Raw genomic sequence first — 18744 nt, 5'->3', positions numbered from 1 at the left:
AATTGGTATAAGTGGGATCAGCCCATTGTGGGTGATACTGTCCCTAGGCAGGGTGGCTAGACCATGAGCAAACCAAGGAACAAGCCATTAAAATAATGCTCAACTTCCCTGGATGATGGACTGGGAAATGCAAGTCTTTCCTCCTCAAGTTTCTTTTGGTCATGGTGTTTAACATAGCAACAGAAACCACACATACACACACACAGAGAGAGAAGGGGGGAGAAAGAGGGAGAGGAGGAGAGGGAGAGAGGAATTATATAATGTCTAATTATAGCTATAAAAGGTGATTTATATAGATAAGAACTAAATGACAAACACAAAAATGTCAGTGGATTATTTCTAGCATGGTGGGTGGAATCATGCTTAATCTATTCCTTTACACACCCATTCTGACTTCAGATCGCAGGTTGATGTGTATTATATATGCATTTTAGCCCAGGCATGTTGCATGCAACCCTCTCTGTTCTCACTTACTCCTTCCCATCTCTTTCTATCCAAGATTGACATGCCCACTCATTCTCAATCCATCCCTTCTTTCTGATCCTTCCAGGTCCTGGTTCCATTACCTAATTCCTTCTTCTGAACTTTACCTCACCAACGAGACCATTAAATGCTTAAAAATAAAACAAAAATTACTCCTAACTTAAGCTCCCTCTGCCATTTTTTTTTTTTGCTTCTTTTCAAACTTCTAAAACGTGACTTAATCGACTTATCTTCAACCCTTTTACTTTTATCTACCCTCTAAGTCAGTGTAGTTGCTCTGTGACTTGTGATGGGGTTATGTTCCAATAAATCCATTTACTGGTTTGAAAATATTATAAGCCAACCAGACTAGAAACATAGCACAGTGGTTAAGAGCACTGGCTGTTCTTCCCCGAGGACTTGAGTTCATTTCCCAGCATCCATGTGGTGGCTCACAATTGCCTGTAAGCGCATTACAGGGGAGCCAATGTCCTCTTCCAGCCTCCTCAGGTACCAGGCATACAAATGGCACATGGACATACATGTAGGCAAAGCACTCATATACATACAAATAAAGGTTAACACATATGTCAAAAGTGCACTTAGCAACTTAAGAGAGAGCACCCTAGCTCAGCAACCCTACGCAGGGGAGTGTTGTTTCCCCTCACCACTGCCTGATTAAACAGGAGCTGTGGCTTGCACCATGGCCCTGCAATGTATCAGAACTGATACTAAATACCAAATCACAGCTCAGTGAAAGTCTACTATGAGGTGGCAGGACACTAACCCCTTCCACTCCAGCTTATAAATCTGATTTGATACAAAGACAGATTAAAACAAAAAATAAGAAAGGGATGTATCTCCTTCAAGTCATCTTGGAAGGGTGTGTGAGAAGAGAACCTTGAAATCCCACATCTTCCTCCACCACTTTCCACCTTATTTTTTGAGATAGAACATCTCACTGGACCTGAAGCTCCCAGATTCAGCTGGACTGGCTGACAAGTAAGGCCCCAGATCTCCTATATTTACCTCTCTAGTGCCGTGCCTACCATGCCTGGCTTTTTACCAAATGCTGGGGACTAAACTCATGCCTGCATAGGAAGCACTTTATTGACTGAGCTACCTCCCAGCCCCACCAAATACACTGGTTGGTTCTCAAACCAACAACTGGAATAGGAAAGAAGGCAACAAATTACTAAGTCTGCCTTAAAGGAATAATTTATTTTCATAAATAGCAAGTGCTGTTCACTAAAATAATTGTTGAAGAAACAAAAATGAAAAGACCCTGCTGTTAAGATCTTAAAAACTGGCTGGATGGTGGTGGCACATGCCTTTAATCCCAGCACTCAGAAGGCAGAGGCAGGTGGATCTCAGTGAGTTCGAGGCCAGCCTTATCTACATAGTGAGTTCCAGGAACTGGGCTACACAGAGAAATCCAAAGAAATACCTGTTAAACTTGAGGGAGCAAGATAACCTGGAGAAAGTGTTTCTGCTGTACTCTGTTTTGTTTTAGCAGGCTAGAAATGTTGGCTCACTATCCACAACTTTAATTAGGTTTAATAAATCACATCAGTTTTTAGCCTGCAATGTTGGTTTTCACTTGACATAATTACAGATAGGCGACCAGGGTGATTGTTTTAGTCTTCAAGTGCCAACTCCAGCATGGCTCTCACTTGTTTCTTCCATTCCAAATTTATAGACCTCCACTGCCTCCCCACTCAGCATTCCTTTAATTAAAAAAGAAGTACTGATCATAAAGTTTCTAACATCTGAATTCAGTTGCTTTAAGACCCCTAACTGCTGGGTGTGATGGTGCAGGCCTATGGCCCCCAGTACCTGAGGCAGAGTCAGAAGGATCAAGAGGTCATCTTCAGCTACTGGGGAATTTGAGCTATGTAAGACTGTCTCAAAACCATAAATCAAAATCAAATGTTATACCTGTAATGGCATATCGATATGTATATTTTATATATAAATGTCTTACCTCCAGAAACCCCTTCTGATTAGGGTCCATGTGGTTCAGAGGAATGTAGGCATCATCAGTGTTCTGGCAAACCACCATTGCATGCCTTTGACTAAAAGTTCCACGGCCAACATCTTGGCCACTCAGACGAACATTGAAACCTGAAGCGAGCAAGTGGGGGGAGAAAAAAGACTGCCATGAACTACAAGCACAAAAATAAGACATGGTAGTCCTGGCGTCCTTTTTGTTTTAACAAACTCTCTCAGTGCTGTCAACACTGGTTTTGAACTCACAGCTCTGTCTCCTGTGGAGATTGGCTACAGGTATGCACTGTCATCATACATAGCTAGCTATCTGATATCATACACAGGCTCATTCCCTAGGGTATGAATTTTCCTTAGGATAATAGGTCCTTCCTACTAAAATATATCCTTCCTGATGCTTGAGAGATGGCTCACTGGTTAAGAGCACTTGCTGCTTTTCTGAGTTCAGTTCCCAGCACCCATTTGAAGCTGTTTTCAACTGCCTATGACTCCAGCTACAGAGGAATCTGAAGACCCTGACCTCCTTGGGCACTGGCATGTGCACATACCCATATATAGACACATAATTAAAAGTAGTACATCTTTATATGTGTGTGTATGTACATCTTTCCTGTTTGTGAAGGTGTACAGTCAATGCAAAAACTTTAAGAATGGAGAGTCATTTCTGGTCCTACAATATTTAGAGAAATATCTTTGCAGTACATCCAGGAGTGAGCCCTGTGAGTCCCAGTTATGTCTGCAAGCTTGTCTATATGCTGATGGGAGTGCTCAATATGCCATATAGTGGTAAGGGATTTCAGAAACCCTCTAATCAGTGAAAGTGACAAGTGGCCAGTGAAACTCAGAAGATCACGTATCACAAGTGGAGCTCAGAACATTTCCTACCAACTGTGCAGCTAAACAGCAATGTCTTACCTTGAGCAAGTAAGGAGCCCAAGGCAAGGGTCTCTGCTGTGGCCCAGTCTAAATTTGTTCCACTCTTCACCTTCTCCACTCTTGACTGCAAAATAAATAAATAAATAAATATGAAAAGGAAGAGAATAAAACAAACCTTTAAGAATCTATATCGTGAGGGCTGGAGAGATAGCTCAGCTGTTAAAAATACTTCCTGCTGTTGCAAAGAACCCAGGTTCAATTTCCAGCATCCACATGGTGATACACAAGCACCTGTAATTGCAGTCTCAAAGGATATGACATCCTCATCCAACCTCCACGGGTACCATGCACGAAGGTGGTACATAGGCTTATATGCAGGCAAAACACTCACACACATAAAATGAAATGAATAAATCCATTTTTTAAAATACCCATATACTTTTCCATCTTTTTCTTTTCTTTGCCTTTTTATCTCCAGCATTGGGGTTTGAATCCAGGGCTTTAGGTCTGGAAGGCAAATACTCAATTTGTTACACACAGTTTTAAAACAGGCAAAGTAAGCATGAACCAGGTGGTGGTCACTTTTGCTGAGGTTTGAGGAGATGGAAGCAAAGAGGAAACTTTACTTGTAATGTTCTATTTCTTTTCTTTAAGATTTATTTATTTTTATTTTATTTTCCGTGTATGAGTGTTCTGCTTACATTCCAGGTCTTAGGAAGAAGTAGCCAGTTCTCTTAATTGCTAGTCCATCTCTTCAACCCCAAATTTCCTACTTAATTCAGATGGTGAGTGCATTTTGTTTGTAAGAGTTCTGCTAAAATAGGGCAGAAGAGATGGCTCAGCAGTTAAGAGCACTGGCTACTCTTCCAGAGGATTTGGATTCTATTTCCAGCACCCACATAATAGCTCACAACTCTCTATTACTGCAGTCCCAGAGCATCTGACACTCTCACAGACATACATGTAGGCAAAACACTGATGCTCATGAAATAAAAATTTAAAAATAATTTAAAGTGTTCTGCTAAAATAAAAACTTAAAAACAAAGGTAGTGTTTTAAAATAATTCAGAAGGCACAATTCCTACATCCATGCTTAAGAAAGTTAAAATCCTTTAACTCTTTGTTTTCCTAGATTTGTTTGTTTGCTTGTTTTCCCCTAAGATCTATTTATTTATTAAATACACAGTGTTCTATCTGTATGCCAGAAGATGGCACCAGATCTCATTATAGATGGTTGTGAACCACCATGTGGTTGCTGGGAATTGAACTAGGGACCTCTGGGAAGAGGAGCCAGTGTTCTTAACCTCTAAGCCATCTCTACAGCCCTATTTTATAACAGAAAGTCCCACACTCTAAAACACCCATTGTGGGCAAACCCAGATATTTGACACAAGACAGTATATAAAACCTTACAATGGCTGGGCGTTGGTGGCACACGCCTTTAATCCCAGCACTTGGGAGCTCCCACCTGAACATACATCTTGAGAAGGTGGTTATGCAACTGTAGTTTCTCTGGAACCTCCACAGACTTCACACCGATAAAGCGAAGGAGCTCTAGAGGCACACCTGTGTCCCAGGTGGTGATGCATGCTTCTGGCTGCACCAGGCCCTGCCAATGGGCCTGCAGGTTAGTGGCAGGGGGGCTGTAGTGGGCCGTGTTGGTTAAGTGGTCATTTAACTTGGTGTAGTAGGAGGTTTTTATGTCAGAAACCTCCTCCTGGGTCATGAGTCCACTGGCAATGAGGTGCTCTGCATAGGTGTCCGGGATGCTCTTTCGGGCTCTGTTGGAAAGAGTTGGAATGCAGAATAGAGACAGGGTCAAGTAAATACATAAAATTATAAGAGATAATCATTGCCTAGGGTACTGCAGGATGATGTCACCCTTAAAAGTCACATAAATGTTCTAGAGCCAGGTGTATTCCTGTAATCCCAGCATTTGAGAGGCAGAGGCAGACAGATCTCTGTGATTTCAAGGCCAGCCTGATCTTTAGAGTGAGTTCCAGGACAGCCAGGACTTTTTCACAGAGAAATGAAATACCAAAACAAAAAACCCCCAACCAAACCAAAAAAAATGTTCTGAAACTAGATAGAGATGGTGGCTATAAAATGCTGTAATATATTAAATTTTACATAATTATTCTTTTCAAAATACTGCAGGGGGCTGGAGATGCACTTCAACAGTTTAGAGTTCATATCTCAGTATCCATGTCAGGTGGCTCACAAATGCCTGTAACTCCAGCTTTAAGGGACAAACCACCCTCTTTTAGGCTCTGTGGGAACCTGCTCATACATATGTGTATATATACTCACATAGATAAACACACATAAATTAAAATATAAAACAACTACTTGGGATGCTAGCTAGTCTAACATAATTGGTAAACTCTAGGCCACTAAAAAGTCCTGTGTCATAGGTGGTAAGTGGCATTCCTGAAGATGACTCTACTTTTCTTTCCAACCTACCCACACACAGGTTAAAAAACAATATCTCAAGCTATCTCCTGTCAAGGGAGAAGAGGGACTTTGGATACAGTTTAAAGAAATGAATCATAATACTAACTAGTCATACTAACTAGCCTCAAGCAATGTTTTACCCAGTCTTCTTCCTAGTCTTGCTGTCTGCTAAGTACGTCAAGTTGCCCATTCCCTATTTAATGAGGAGACACGAAGGGTGAAGAATATGTGTACTCCTAGCCTTGTAAGATGACTCTGGTTTCTGTAGGACAGGCATAATCACCCCACTTCAAAGTTTCTATCAGAAGATAATGGAGCTGGGCTGTGGTAGCACACTCCTTTAATCTCAGCAATAGGAGGCAGAGGAAAGAGGATCTCTGTGAGTTCGAGGCCAGCCTGGTCTATAGAGAAAGTTCCAGGATAGCCAAGGATGCACAGAAAAACCCTGTCTTGAAATAAATAAATAAATAAATAAATAAATAAATAAATAAATAATATAAATGGGGATGCAGACTGGCAAGATGGGTTCAGCTGCTATGGGCACCTGGGTTTGTTCCAAAGACCAACATGGAGAGAAATAAATATCACAAGTTGTCCTCTGACCTCCACATATGCACACACAAACACATGCACACGGGCGTGCATGCACGTGCGCGCGCGCGCGCACACACACACACACACACACACACCTCCACCTCCACCCTCACAAAAATGATTGATGAGGTTAGTCTACATATTAAAGGAAGATTTCTTATGGTACCTGATGATTTTGTACATGACTGGGTTGGTGAAGAAAGGTTCATCCAGTTCATTATGACCCCATTGCCTATAGCATAACAAATCTATAATTACATCCTTTCGGTACTGGCGCTGATATTCAAAAGCAAGTCGTGTGGCTCGGACCACTTCCTCTGGACTGTCTCCATTGACGTGGATGATGGCACAGCCTACTAGCTTTCCTAAAGAAGGGAAGACCAAGACAAAAAGGGTCATTTAACATGAGCTAACAACATTAGCCATTTCTCAAGACCTACTAGCCTAATCAGAAAGGCAGCCCTGCAATGCAGAGGTAGTTTAGCCCAGGTTTTGAGAATGCAAGCTCTGGAGTCCAGCTGACTAGACTCAGCTCTATGACTGACTGTAAGATATTTGAAAAAGTAGAAATCTCAGTCTAGAAGCTAGAGGGCAAGGTTAAGAGCGCTGGCTGCTCTTCCTGAGGGCTTGGGTTTGAGTCCCAGCACCCACGCAGGAGCTGACAACTGTCTGTAATGCCAGTCCCAGTGGGACCCAGCACTCTTTTGGTTTCCACAGCTACTGCATTCATGTGGTGCAGAGACATACAAGTAGGTAAAACACCCACATGTATGAAATAAAAATTAGATAAAAATTAAAAAATAAATAAGTGAGTCTAGTCCAGGCTCTGAGTGATGTTGTCAAGATTTCCTGAACTAAGGAATAGTGTGTCAATGTTTCACAGTATCTTGTGCAGTGACAGTTAACATTTATTTTGTTATTAGCATTACTATTATCTTTCTTCCTAAGGCAAATGGTCATTAAAGAATGAATCCTAAGAAAAGATTTTTTCTCCCAAGGAAGTCCTGGAAAGTATCCTGCCTGTGCCAGATAATTTAAAAGGTATCTAGTCCAGACTTTAGTTATAGAACTGGCTGACAGTGCCTGTAACAGTTTTGTGAACCATGAGTGGACAATAAAAGCCCTGATTTGTACCCAGCCTACAATTCATAACCTCAGAGAAGCATGAACCCTCTTCTAGAAACAGATGGAAGCAGATGCAGAAATCCACAACTAACCAATGGGCCAAGCTCCCGGAGTATAATCAAAGTGAGGGAGGAGCGATAATATGAATAAAGGAGTCAAGACCATGATGGGGAAACCCACAGAATCAGCTGACCTGAGCTAGTGAGAGATCACTGACTGAGATTTGACAAATGGGGAACCTGCATAAGACCAAACTAGACTCCCTGAATATAGGCGACAATGTTGCAGCTGGGATAATATATGAGGCCACTGGCAGGGTCCAAGATCTAACACTAACACACAAACTGACTTAGTGGAGCCCATTCTATATGGAGAGATACCTTGCTCAACCTAGACACAGAGGGCAGGGAAGGTTGTGCCTTGGTCCTGCCTCAATTAGATGATGGAACAAACTTTGTAGACTTCCTAGGGGAGGCCTTACCCTCTGGAGGGGGTGGGGGTGAGAAAAAGGGGGTGAGCGGGAGGAGAGGAAGGAGAGGAATTGAGATTGAAATGTAAAAACAAAAAAACAAACAAAAAGCCTTGATTGGTGCGAAGACTGTTATTTTCACAGATTAAAATATGTTGACTTTGATCCTTTATAACATTTTGTTGTTGTTGTTTTTTGACACAGGGTTTCTCTATGTGATGCATCTACCTTGACAAGCAAGGAAAACACAATGCTCAGACTCTTCTTTAAGCAGTTTATTCAGGAACCTTCTGACTCCAGGGCAGCCCAGCCCACAGCTTAAAAGCCCTTGGGCAGTCAACCCCAGAATGCCATGTGGTGAAAAACAAAAACAGGTCCACATACATGGAAGCAAGCCAGATTCTCAGCCTTAGCCAAATATGGAATTGTTTAATACAGAGAGCACTCACCATAGGGAAGGTAGAAGGCGGAAGTCAGGGCCATCTTTACGGCACGGCACTTGGCAGCTCTCTACATCTATGTAGCCCTGCCTGTCCTAGAACTCACTCTGTAGACCAGGCTGACCTTGAACTCACAGAGATCCAACTGTCTCTGCCTCCTGAGTGTTGGGTTTAAAAGCATGAGCCACCACTGCCTGGCTGCAACTTATTTCCAACTAGACCACTTTAGCAAATTTACTGAGTGAACATAACTTTTTTTTTACTGAGACTCTGAGCACTCTAAATTTGAACAGTCTAAATGTGATTATTATTGCACCAACTGCACTGCTCTTTGGTTTCTACCTGATAAACCAGTTGACTATGTAAGCAATATGGGATTAAACACTCTCAGCTCTATCCTTTTCTAATTTCCTTTGATTTAAAAGCCCACAGTTGAGGCTGGAGTGTAGCTTTGTGGAGGGGTGCTTGCCTAATATGCATAACACTCCAATGCAGTTCTATGGTGGAGTGCTTGCATACCATTATGCTGCCTTGTGTTCAACTAACATCATATAAAATAAATAAATAGCATACTCAAACTAAAAATAAGAATGCTACGTTGGTAATTTTTGGCAACTATCGACTATCTCTAGATTCAAAAAATTAAAAATGGCTGATAGAAGTGGCACCCGTCTTTAATTCCAGTACATAAGAAAGGCCCCCAAAGGCTTCTAGGTTTCAAAAGCCCATGGCGGGCCCAGTCTCTCACTTTCTCTGCCACATGCTTGTCGATCAGATGTAAGCTCTCAGCTACTGCTCCAGAGACATGCCCACCTGCTGGTCATGGACTCACCATCTGAAACTGCAGCAAATCCCCACTTAAATGCTTTCTTTTGTAAGTTACTGTGGTCACCTGGCAGAGGCAAACAGATCTCTGTGAGTTCAAGGCCAGCCTGGTCTTATAAAGTGAGTTGTAGATATCCAGGGCTGTTAGACACAAAAACCCTGTCTCAAAAAAAAATAAAATAAAATAAAATAAAATAAAATAAAATCAAAATGGGATAACTAGTAACTAGCAATACTCATTGTTCTGAATGAATTAGAAGTTTCTCTGCAAATTCCTGGTTTGGCGGACATAGCAATGTCAATTCTAGTGTGCTACATACCAATATCACTGCTGTATAGGGAAGACCTTCCTCTTTCTGCTGGAGTGGTGTAACCCAGCTGGTTATTGACTATTAGATGGATACTCCCACCAATTCTGAAATGTGGGAGATTAGAGAGTGTGAACGTTTCAAGAACAATCCCTTGACCACAGAAGGAAGCATCACCGTGAACCTAAAACATGTGTGAGACGGAAGAAATAAGGAATTATTAAACTTAGATTTCTCGATTGAAACAAACTCTCCTAAAATATTGTAGGATACCAACAACCATGTCCTCATGATTCTCCTGACCTAAAAATAAATAGGTTCTAGGATTTCTTACTGTGTTTAAACTCATCTCAAAGCACTTTTCAAAGATGCCTTGTCATTTCTCCCTGTTAACACTGTACCACCTCGCCCATCCCACCCCTTACACCCGACTCCTCACTTCCACAAACATTCTAGCATTTTTGAGCACCATGGGAGGAATGGCTACTACATAGGCAATGAAAGCATCACTCTAGGGATTTTTTTTTTCTCTGCTAGGGATTGAACCCAGGGTCTCATGCCTTCTAGGCAAGCATTCTATCACTGAGCTACAGGATCAGCCTCAGCTCTAGGAAATTTTGCATGAAAATAGTCTTAAGATATGAGAAACAAAACCAAGAGATGACACAGAGGGTTAAAAGTGCCTGAGGGCCTGAGTTGGACCTCTGGAACTCAGATAAAGATAGAAAGACAGAACTGGCTCCACAAAATTGTCCTCTGCCCTCCACATGCATATTGTGCCATGCGTACCCCCACACACATCACACACACTATGAGGCGCAGCGAACACCTCTGAGTTCTTCCTCTCCCCAGTCACTCACCCCTGAAAAGAGACAGAAGTAGCTCCCATCACCGAATCCTGCCTGCTATCCTGAATACAGGAGAGTAAAGTGATGGCATGCATGAAAGCCAAGGTGCAGGAAGAAAGACAATCACATATAAGTAGAAAAGTAATATTTCAAACTCAAAATATTATTATGAAAGGATGTCTAAAATATGCTAATCTTTTAGGATATTCAAAGCCACTAGATCAGAGTATCACCACGAAACTTGGTAGACAAGGTGGTTGGGGTATGCCACTTTTTTCTAAACCTGCTGCAAATAACAAACATATCATGGAAATTTTTAGGAAAAAAAATTAAACCCCAGAATCCTCTTTTCTCAAAATGTCACTTTACTTCACTTTCCACTTGAACATCTATAATCCCCTGTCATATCTACCATCACAGACAATGTTATTTCCAGCTTTTTCTCCCTTACCCAAACTCACATACCTGGAGGCAAATGACTTTGTCTCCAGGCTGAGCAGAACTGTGTAGTGAGTAGTCACCATCTTCCCGGGACTGCTGCCTGCCACGAGTTTTCCCTACAGCCACAGGGTTAACAGCTTCCAAATGTGAGGGATTAGGCAGCATTGTCACATGGAGGGGATGGTGAGCACCAAAGTCTAGGTCCACTGAGGAGGTAAGATGGGACAGGACATCTCCAATGGATGAGGCATTTTCTGGAAATTCACTTAAGCCTCGCATTTTACGAAACATCAGCTATTAGAAGAAACATACAAGATACCAAACAAGTCTTATTACAGTGGAATCTAAGGTGAACTTAAGGAAAGGTAAACATTATGCAAATTCCTTTGTAGTTATTACAAGCATGAATTATTCAAAGATGGGCACAGATTTCTAATTGCTGTGTCACTCAGAATTACTTGAAAGTCTACTTGCCCTTATGCATATGTGCCTGTGTACGGGTAAGTGCATGTGAGTGCAGGTGTCCACAGAACCCAGAATAAACTGGACCCTTCTGTCAGAGAAACACTTCTCTGAAATGTGGCTGGTAGGTAGTATCCACCAGACACACCATACCAGTGAGACTCCACAGAGCACACCATCATGGGTAGTGGGCACGAAACTCAAGTCTTCTGCAAATAGGTTCTTACCTACCTATACATTTCTCTAGATCCTACTGGCACTATGTTAAGAGGAATCTAACCCAAAGCAAAAAGTAGTTACCTCTGCCTTATGTCACTTTCAAAATATGTAATCATAAGCAGTGATTCCAACCACCATATCTCTGTAAATTGTAAGCACAATTTAGTCTTTTTATATTTCTGTTTGAGGAAGGTGGAAATTTTAATTAGCTCTCTACCCAACCAAATTTCTACTTTGAAATTTCTGCAGTCTTAACCATATTAAAATGTTACTATGGCTTCCAAGGATTTATTGATTCTGAAGTAGTAGATTTTGATTCCACTGGCTATATTTAAAGTGCTGCTTGGGTTTGTTTGTTTTCTCACATGGCTTCTGGAGATCAAACTAAGGTCCTTATGTTTGTAAGCAAGCCCTTCAACAGTTGAGTCATCTCCCCAGCTCATATCTACTTTTTCCAAGGTTCTTTTCTTCTTTTTTGGTTTTCAGCAAATTCCTTTACTTCTGTTCTCCAGCCATGTCACCCAAGTGCAGGAGGCAGGTCCCTGGAGGGAATGTGCAGGGTACTTAGGATGTATCAGAATCATGCCTCTCTGGGATTTCCACTGAGATGATCAGTGCAGAGAGTTGTATGTTTATGCCTGCTCCTCCTTCCTCGATGGAGAAAGCCAGGAATCATATCTCACTCAAATGTGCACAGACCTCATAGCTTTTCCCACTAGATTCTTCTTATTGCGTCTGAACATTAACATGAGTCCTGCAAATAAGATGAACTGCACACTTCATTCTACTCTAGACACTGTCCATGTGACACCATTCCCAAAAGGCATGTTGAAGATGGTGGGGAGGTGACACTCCCACATACCAGGTAAGGTTGGGGCCTTTCCTTCACAATGCTAACAGTGTGTCTTTATAGGAGACCAAAGATCCAATGCAGTGACCATGAATCCTCAGAGTTTGTAGTTCTCACTTACCTGTGTTCTCTGTCTGTGTGTCTGTGTGTCTGTCTGTCTGCCTCTCTCTCTTTCTCTCTCTCTCTCTCTCTCTCTCACACACACACACACACACACACACACACACACACACACACACACTGGCTTTGGTCACCTGCCCAATGACAGAAACACACCCTTCCACTGGCCCTGAACCTAGCATTTCAACAGTTATGAACAAATAGATTAAAAACTCACAGGAAACACAAACCCAAAGCACAATGGGACCCTTCTGCCAGAAAAACATTTCCCTGAAATGTGGCTGGAAAGTGATTTCCACCAGATGCCCCAGTAGACTCAAAGCCTAGCAATGGGGAATGTAGGGTATTCCCAGGCCTGCTCAGCTATCAGGGTTTCAATAGGCAATGAGGTAAGCAGATCCCCATTCTGTCGCTGAACCAGAAGCCCTTACTCAGCTCTCCAGACACCTAGTTCCTAGTCCCTCCAGTCAAGAATCCCTGCTACCATAGCTCAGACAGGTCTCAGTTAAGAGTGAGGGTGACAGGTTGTCTAGGCCTCTCGTAACGCCAGCTGCAAGTGTGGGCTATAGGCTGACCCTGCCCTAAGACAAAAAAAAAAGGGGGGGGGGTTCCCTGATGTCACTAGCCCTGGAAAATTAAAACAAAACAAACAAACAAACAAAAAAAAAAACAGTCCATATCATGGACTGAGAAGAATATGAAGCTTGACCACTGCCAAAGGAACCCACTACAGGCTAGAAAAGAATCTTAACAAATAACTGAAGGGAATAATAAATTTGGGAAGCATACATTAAATGTTTTCTGTGGTGATATATTATTTATGACTTATTAAAGCTTGCCTGAGGATTCAAAAAGCAAAGTCAGCCACAAGCTATAGAGATCAGGCAGTGGTGATATACACATTTAATCCCAGCAACCAGAAGCTAGGAGGTGTCCTAGGACACGGGATTAAGAGGTAGATGGACCTCTGTGAGTCCAAGGCCATGCAGATCTACACAAGATTGATCCAGTCCTAAAGAGAAACAGCTCACACAAAGATGATCTCAGCACCTGGGGTCACAAGACCTGCAGAGCACCATGGATGCTGGTGGGCCCACAGTGCTCTGTGATCACAGCCTTGGGGCTCAGCACAGAGAGGTGCATTTCCCAAAATCCTGTTCTTAATAAAGTGGTACATCCTTGGCACTTCCAATAATTCCTAGGGATGCAAACACCCCAGTTAACAAAGTAAAAGGTGAAGCATTCCCTGTGGAGAGTGCTGTGTACTTTCCAACATGCAGGAGGGAGGCTTCAGTTTGAGAAGATGCTTATGAGAATATTGTACAAGTCTAAAATTCCACTCTGGCAGTTCCACAATGGGATTCTGGGCATCCAGGGAGAAGTATGGCGTGGTCCAGAGGTCAGAGAGAAAGATGATCCCAGACTTCTGAATGGAGGGCCTTGTTCCCACATTTGGATGCCTCCCTTGGCAAGATCTTGAGTACAGTGTACTGGTTGTGACTGAGAACCTTTAGCTGAGACTTTGTGGTGCACCCCATGCTCTCTAAATATAGCTCCACTATGCAGGCCTTTGGTATTTATGTTCTGAACAAGGCATGGTAATGGGGCTACTCCCCACACATGAACAGAACCAACATGCAGGCCACTATGAAAACAGACCATCCAGAAACCAGCTCTAGTCCAGCAGCCATTATCTTGGGGGTATAGTACTAGGGGCAGGGGACAGTAAAGCTGGCTCAAACAAGCTCAAACAAGCACCCATCTGGGAGCCCCAGGGCACCTTCACCACATAGGTTGTGGAGGAGTGCTTCTGAAGCAGGCATGTAAGTCATTGTCCCTCCAATCCTGTTGGGTGGCAAGTCATCCAGGCCCATCATGCCAGTCTCAGCAAAAGTCATTGCAACTGGGTCATAGATACTAGTTTATTTCACAGCAACAAGTGCATCTAATCATGTGAAATATTTTAAGAAGTCCAAACCTGCCCCTAGGTCTAAAGGAGGGGGTAGCTGTAAGGATCCAGGCCATGCTGAAAGGCAGGACATGAGATATTTCCATGAAATTTCCTGCCTTCTGGGATCCTTGATGCCACTGCCTCTGGCTTCCATGACTGGCCTGTGCTGATAAAAAAGGGTGCCCTCCATAGCCTCATAGATTTGAATGCTTGGTTTCCAGTTGGTGGAATAGTTTGGGAAGAATTAAAAGGTGTGCCCTTGTTGGAGGAGGTCTGTCACTGCGGGGACAAGCAACTGGGGAATGCTGAAAGATATGATCTTCCCTCAGGGAAGAGCCTCTATTTGGTTATCCAATACCAAGTGGTTAGCCCTGAGATCAGATACATACCTGTAACACTATACGGAATGAGCAGGTTATATTATGTATTTAGGAGAGTATGGGGTAAAGTATGTGTAGAGAAAAAGAGGCCATGGATTTGAGAAAGAGCAAGGGGGTACATGAAAGGGTATGGAGGGAAAAAAGGAAGGGGAAAATAATATGATTATATTGTAATTTTTTAAACTAAAAATTATTACGAAAAGACATGGACATTAAAACAACAATAAGAAGATATCAAAGGGAAACTTACCTCTGGAGGTAACTGCAAGAGGCCTGTCAGCAAGTTCAGCCTCCCTCTATGGGGCATCCCAATAATGATATCAGTTATACCGCCATAGGCTGATGATTTCAGTAACTCATGAAAGAAGCCCATCATGCTTTCGGCCCCTTCACCTCCATATCTTTTCACTGTGGCAAACTTGGTGGCCAAAAAGTGGTCAAACTCCTATGGAACAGACACATTAGCTGCTGGAAGATAGTCAAGTGCTCAGGCAAAAGGCAGATAAGTTCTGTGTGTTGCAAGAAGGCCCCACATTATTCCAGTTGTCATATCTGTGCCCCTTTACTTCCTCTCTATGGACAGAGTTTATCACAGCTCTGCTAAGGACCCTTGACACAGAAGGAGCTGCTGTAAAGAGAAGAACCTGAGTGATAGAATCACATTTCTGGGAACGACCTCCTTATGCATTTATTTCCAGACTTAGCTATCTGCTGCCTTGCCCAACACATTTGTTTTCATAGAGGCTCTATAGTATTATTTAACCAAGGTCTAACACTATCCCAAGTACTCAAACTGGTGGGACGTGGCTTCTTATCAGTTTGACATGCCCAAGTTCTTACACAGCCCTGGTGACGATCTGGTTCCACTAACTGACATTGAGAACTTCTGCTGAGCAGCTTATCGGTCTCTTCAGGAAACAAAAGGAGGTGTGCAATCCTAAGGACTTTATTAAGTTTTATAAAATAAGTAGATGAATACATTAATGCATTTAGATGCCGAGGAAAATCAACAGCTCAAATGTTTACAGATAACTTTTCTTCTGCTTGGGTTGAAGTGTTGTTCAGTCTATTGTGCTGAGCAATGGGGAGGGACAGAGGCAAGGTCTAATGTCTCCCTTTCTTCTCTTTAGTAACTAGCTATCTTTATAGAAAGTGAGAAGACTCGATCTACTAATTTAGCTGATACTTATTTCTACATTTATTTTTACCATTTCTAGTTATTTATAGTTGTATGTATGTAAGTGTATGAGTGCAGGTGCCCTCAGAGGCCATAGGCATTGTTGTGAGGCACTGGGAATTGAACCTGGGTCCTCTAGAAGGAACATCTAGTGCTCTTAACTGTTGAGTCACCTCTCCCTAGCTGATACTTTTTATACCTGAGATTCTAGCAATAGTTTTGCCAGGTGTTTTCGCTCTTCTGTGGTAAATGTCTCCTTTTTTAGCTCCTCAAACCTTCTGGCAAACCAGTCTTTCTCCTCCTGGCTCTGAAGCTGGGCAGTTTCAATAGAAATTGGCCCACAGTAGATATGGTTCAAATAGGCTAATACTTCCTCAAGAGAAGCCTCTTCTTTGCCCATGTTCAACAGGCCTGTGAAACAGAACAAAGGGCTCATTTCAAAGAATTATCAACCACACAGAAAATAAGCTGCGGAACAACACAGAACAATGTTACTGCTTCGGTTCTGAGCACTCCATTACAAACTGAAGCATTATCAATGATTGTTAACATTCCCTTTTAAAAATGGTGAAAAATTATACCCAGGATCCCTCACATACCTCAGACCCATCTAGACCTTTTCTATAGGTGAAGTTAAAATTGTGGTTGAGGGCCATGATGTGGAAAAACCAGATAGGGGGAAGATCTTCTTGGGAACACAACTCTATCATGTTATGCCAAGTTTTGATTCTATAGTAATTTCAAACTAAAACTTGAAACACTGGGATAAGGGTACATCTCAGTGGTAGAGCTCTTGCCTGGCATGCACGTCTCATCCTTGCACCACAATAATACTAATAAAATAATATAAAATAATACAATATAAAACCCTAAACCCATAACTTGTGATCCAGGCCCAGTTTTTGTTTGTTTGTTTGTTTTGTTTTGAGTTGTTTACAAATTGGAATGAGGAGGTTTAGGCTTTGGAATGAAAGAAGACCTAGGGTGCTTCCCTACTTCTGCCATGTAGTAGCTACATATTACTTAAGTTCTCAGAATGTGTTTCCATCTGTGGTAGTTTGAATGAGAAGGCCCCAATAGGTTCAGACATTTAAATACTTTGTACCCAGGTAGTGGTGCTGTTTGGGTAGTTTAGGAGGCTACACGGGAGGAAGTATGTCACTAGGAGTGGGTTTTGAGATTTTAAAAGCCACACACCACTGCTAAATGTGTGCTCGAAGCTTGTTGCTCTAACTTCATGCCAGCCTGCTGTAATGGTGATGGAGTCTTACCTCTCTGGACCACAAGCCCAAAGAAATCCTTCCTTCTGTAAGTTGCCTTAGTCAGCGTGTTTTATCACAGCTGTGGCAAAGTAACTAAGACACCATCTCTAAACTAAATACAGTAATAACAACTTTTAGGAGTAGATATGAAAATGAATCAGCATCTATATGCAAAGTGTGCAGAACCTACATGTCTGGATTTTAAAATACTGTTATTTATGTACGGAGGGTAGTGAGGAGATTCCATGTGTACTCCATCACACATGACATATGAACGTCAGAGGGAAACTTTGGGAGCTGGTACTCTCCTTTTACTATGTATGTCCTACCTGGTGGCAGGTACCTTTACCCAATGAGCCACCTTGTCAACAACCTGCTCTATATGATTTTAACGGCAGAGAAACAAGACAATGCAGTGTGTCCTCCTTTGTCCCTTCACCTGATGGAAGTCTCTCATGCAGGGCCTGCAGTTCTTCAAGAATATAACAAGACACTTCGTTTGACAGTTCCCCTCTTGCCCAGGTGCCACCTTACCTGTGGTAGTGAAGGGTCCCTGCAGTGTCTGTACAAGGGCTTGGATTTCAGGCACAGTATCCAGCAGGGCTTGTCCAGGGAAGAGAGGGTTGATCTGGGCAGCTTTGTGGCCATGCTCACAATATACTGTCACCAGTCTGGCAAGGCCATGATCAACTAAATTGGAAGAATGAAACAGCACAATTGAAATGCTCAGAAACTACAGAAATACTTGTCACAGAAGGACATTTAACTCGCCATTCCTACTTGCATTGTCAGTGGATTTCAGGGTTAAAGACTGTCAGGTGCTAGGCAAGCACTTTCTTTCTTCCTTCCTTCCTTTCTTTTTTTAATTATTTACTTATTTTGTGCGCATTGGTGTTTTGCCTGCATGTATATCTGTGTGAGAATGTCAGATCAGACAACTGTTACCTGCCATATGGGCTCTGGAAATTGAACCCACGTCCTCTAGAAGAGCTGAGCTATCTCTCCAGCTTCCTCATTTACTTTCTTAAATTTATCTCATGATAGCTACAGTCCATGGAAGCAAAACAAAAGAAAACAGGAAAGGAGCTACAACCATGAGCACATATGTGTAAGGATAGCTGCACATGTGATAAACAATAGAAAAGAACATCGGAAACTGAGTAGCACTATGTCCATGCTGACATTAAAGGCCTGGTCCCTTTTCTTTCCTGGTTGTACAGGTGTTTTTAGATCTTAGACTGAACATTAAAAACAGGGCTAATGCTGGTTGTGGTGGCGCATGCCTTTAATCCGGGTGCTCAGGAGGCAGGAGCAGGTGGGTCTCTGTGAGTTCAAGGCTAACTTGGTCTACGGAAGAAATTCCAGGACAGCCAAGACTACACAGAGAGACCCTGTCTCAAAAAATCAAACAAACAAAAACAAGGAAACAGAGCTAGAGGGATGGCTCAGCAGCTAAGAACACCTGCTGCTCCTGC

The 18744-nt window shown here is 42.4% G+C and overlaps 1 protein-coding gene across 1 annotated transcript in view; it reads right to left on the bottom strand.

Moving 5' to 3' along the window:
• Dhtkd1 (dehydrogenase E1 and transketolase domain containing 1) overlaps positions 1-18744 on the bottom strand; it is a 39465-nt gene that overhangs the window by 12395 nt on the left and 8326 nt on the right. The window contains exons 2-10 of the mRNA XM_051194884.1: positions 17804-17959; positions 16207-16418; positions 15081-15275; positions 10873-11142; positions 9572-9743; positions 6559-6757; positions 4813-5125; positions 3385-3469; positions 2447-2586 (exon numbers count right to left, since the gene is read on the bottom strand). Coding sequence (XP_051050841.1) covers positions 2447-2586; positions 3385-3469; positions 4813-5125; positions 6559-6757; positions 9572-9743; positions 10873-11142; positions 15081-15275; positions 16207-16418; positions 17804-17959 — 1742 coding nt within the window. The remainder of the gene's footprint in view (positions 1-2446; positions 2587-3384; positions 3470-4812; positions 5126-6558; positions 6758-9571; positions 9744-10872; positions 11143-15080; positions 15276-16206; positions 16419-17803; positions 17960-18744) is intronic.

Source organism: Phodopus roborovskii, unplaced genomic scaffold, assembly GCF_943737965.1.
Source record: "Phodopus roborovskii unplaced genomic scaffold, PHOROB, whole genome shotgun sequence".
NCBI lineage: Eukaryota > Metazoa > Chordata > Mammalia > Rodentia > Cricetidae > Phodopus > Phodopus roborovskii.
Note: the sequence above shows the minus strand (reverse complement) of the source record. Positions and strands in the feature narration are given on the sequence as shown.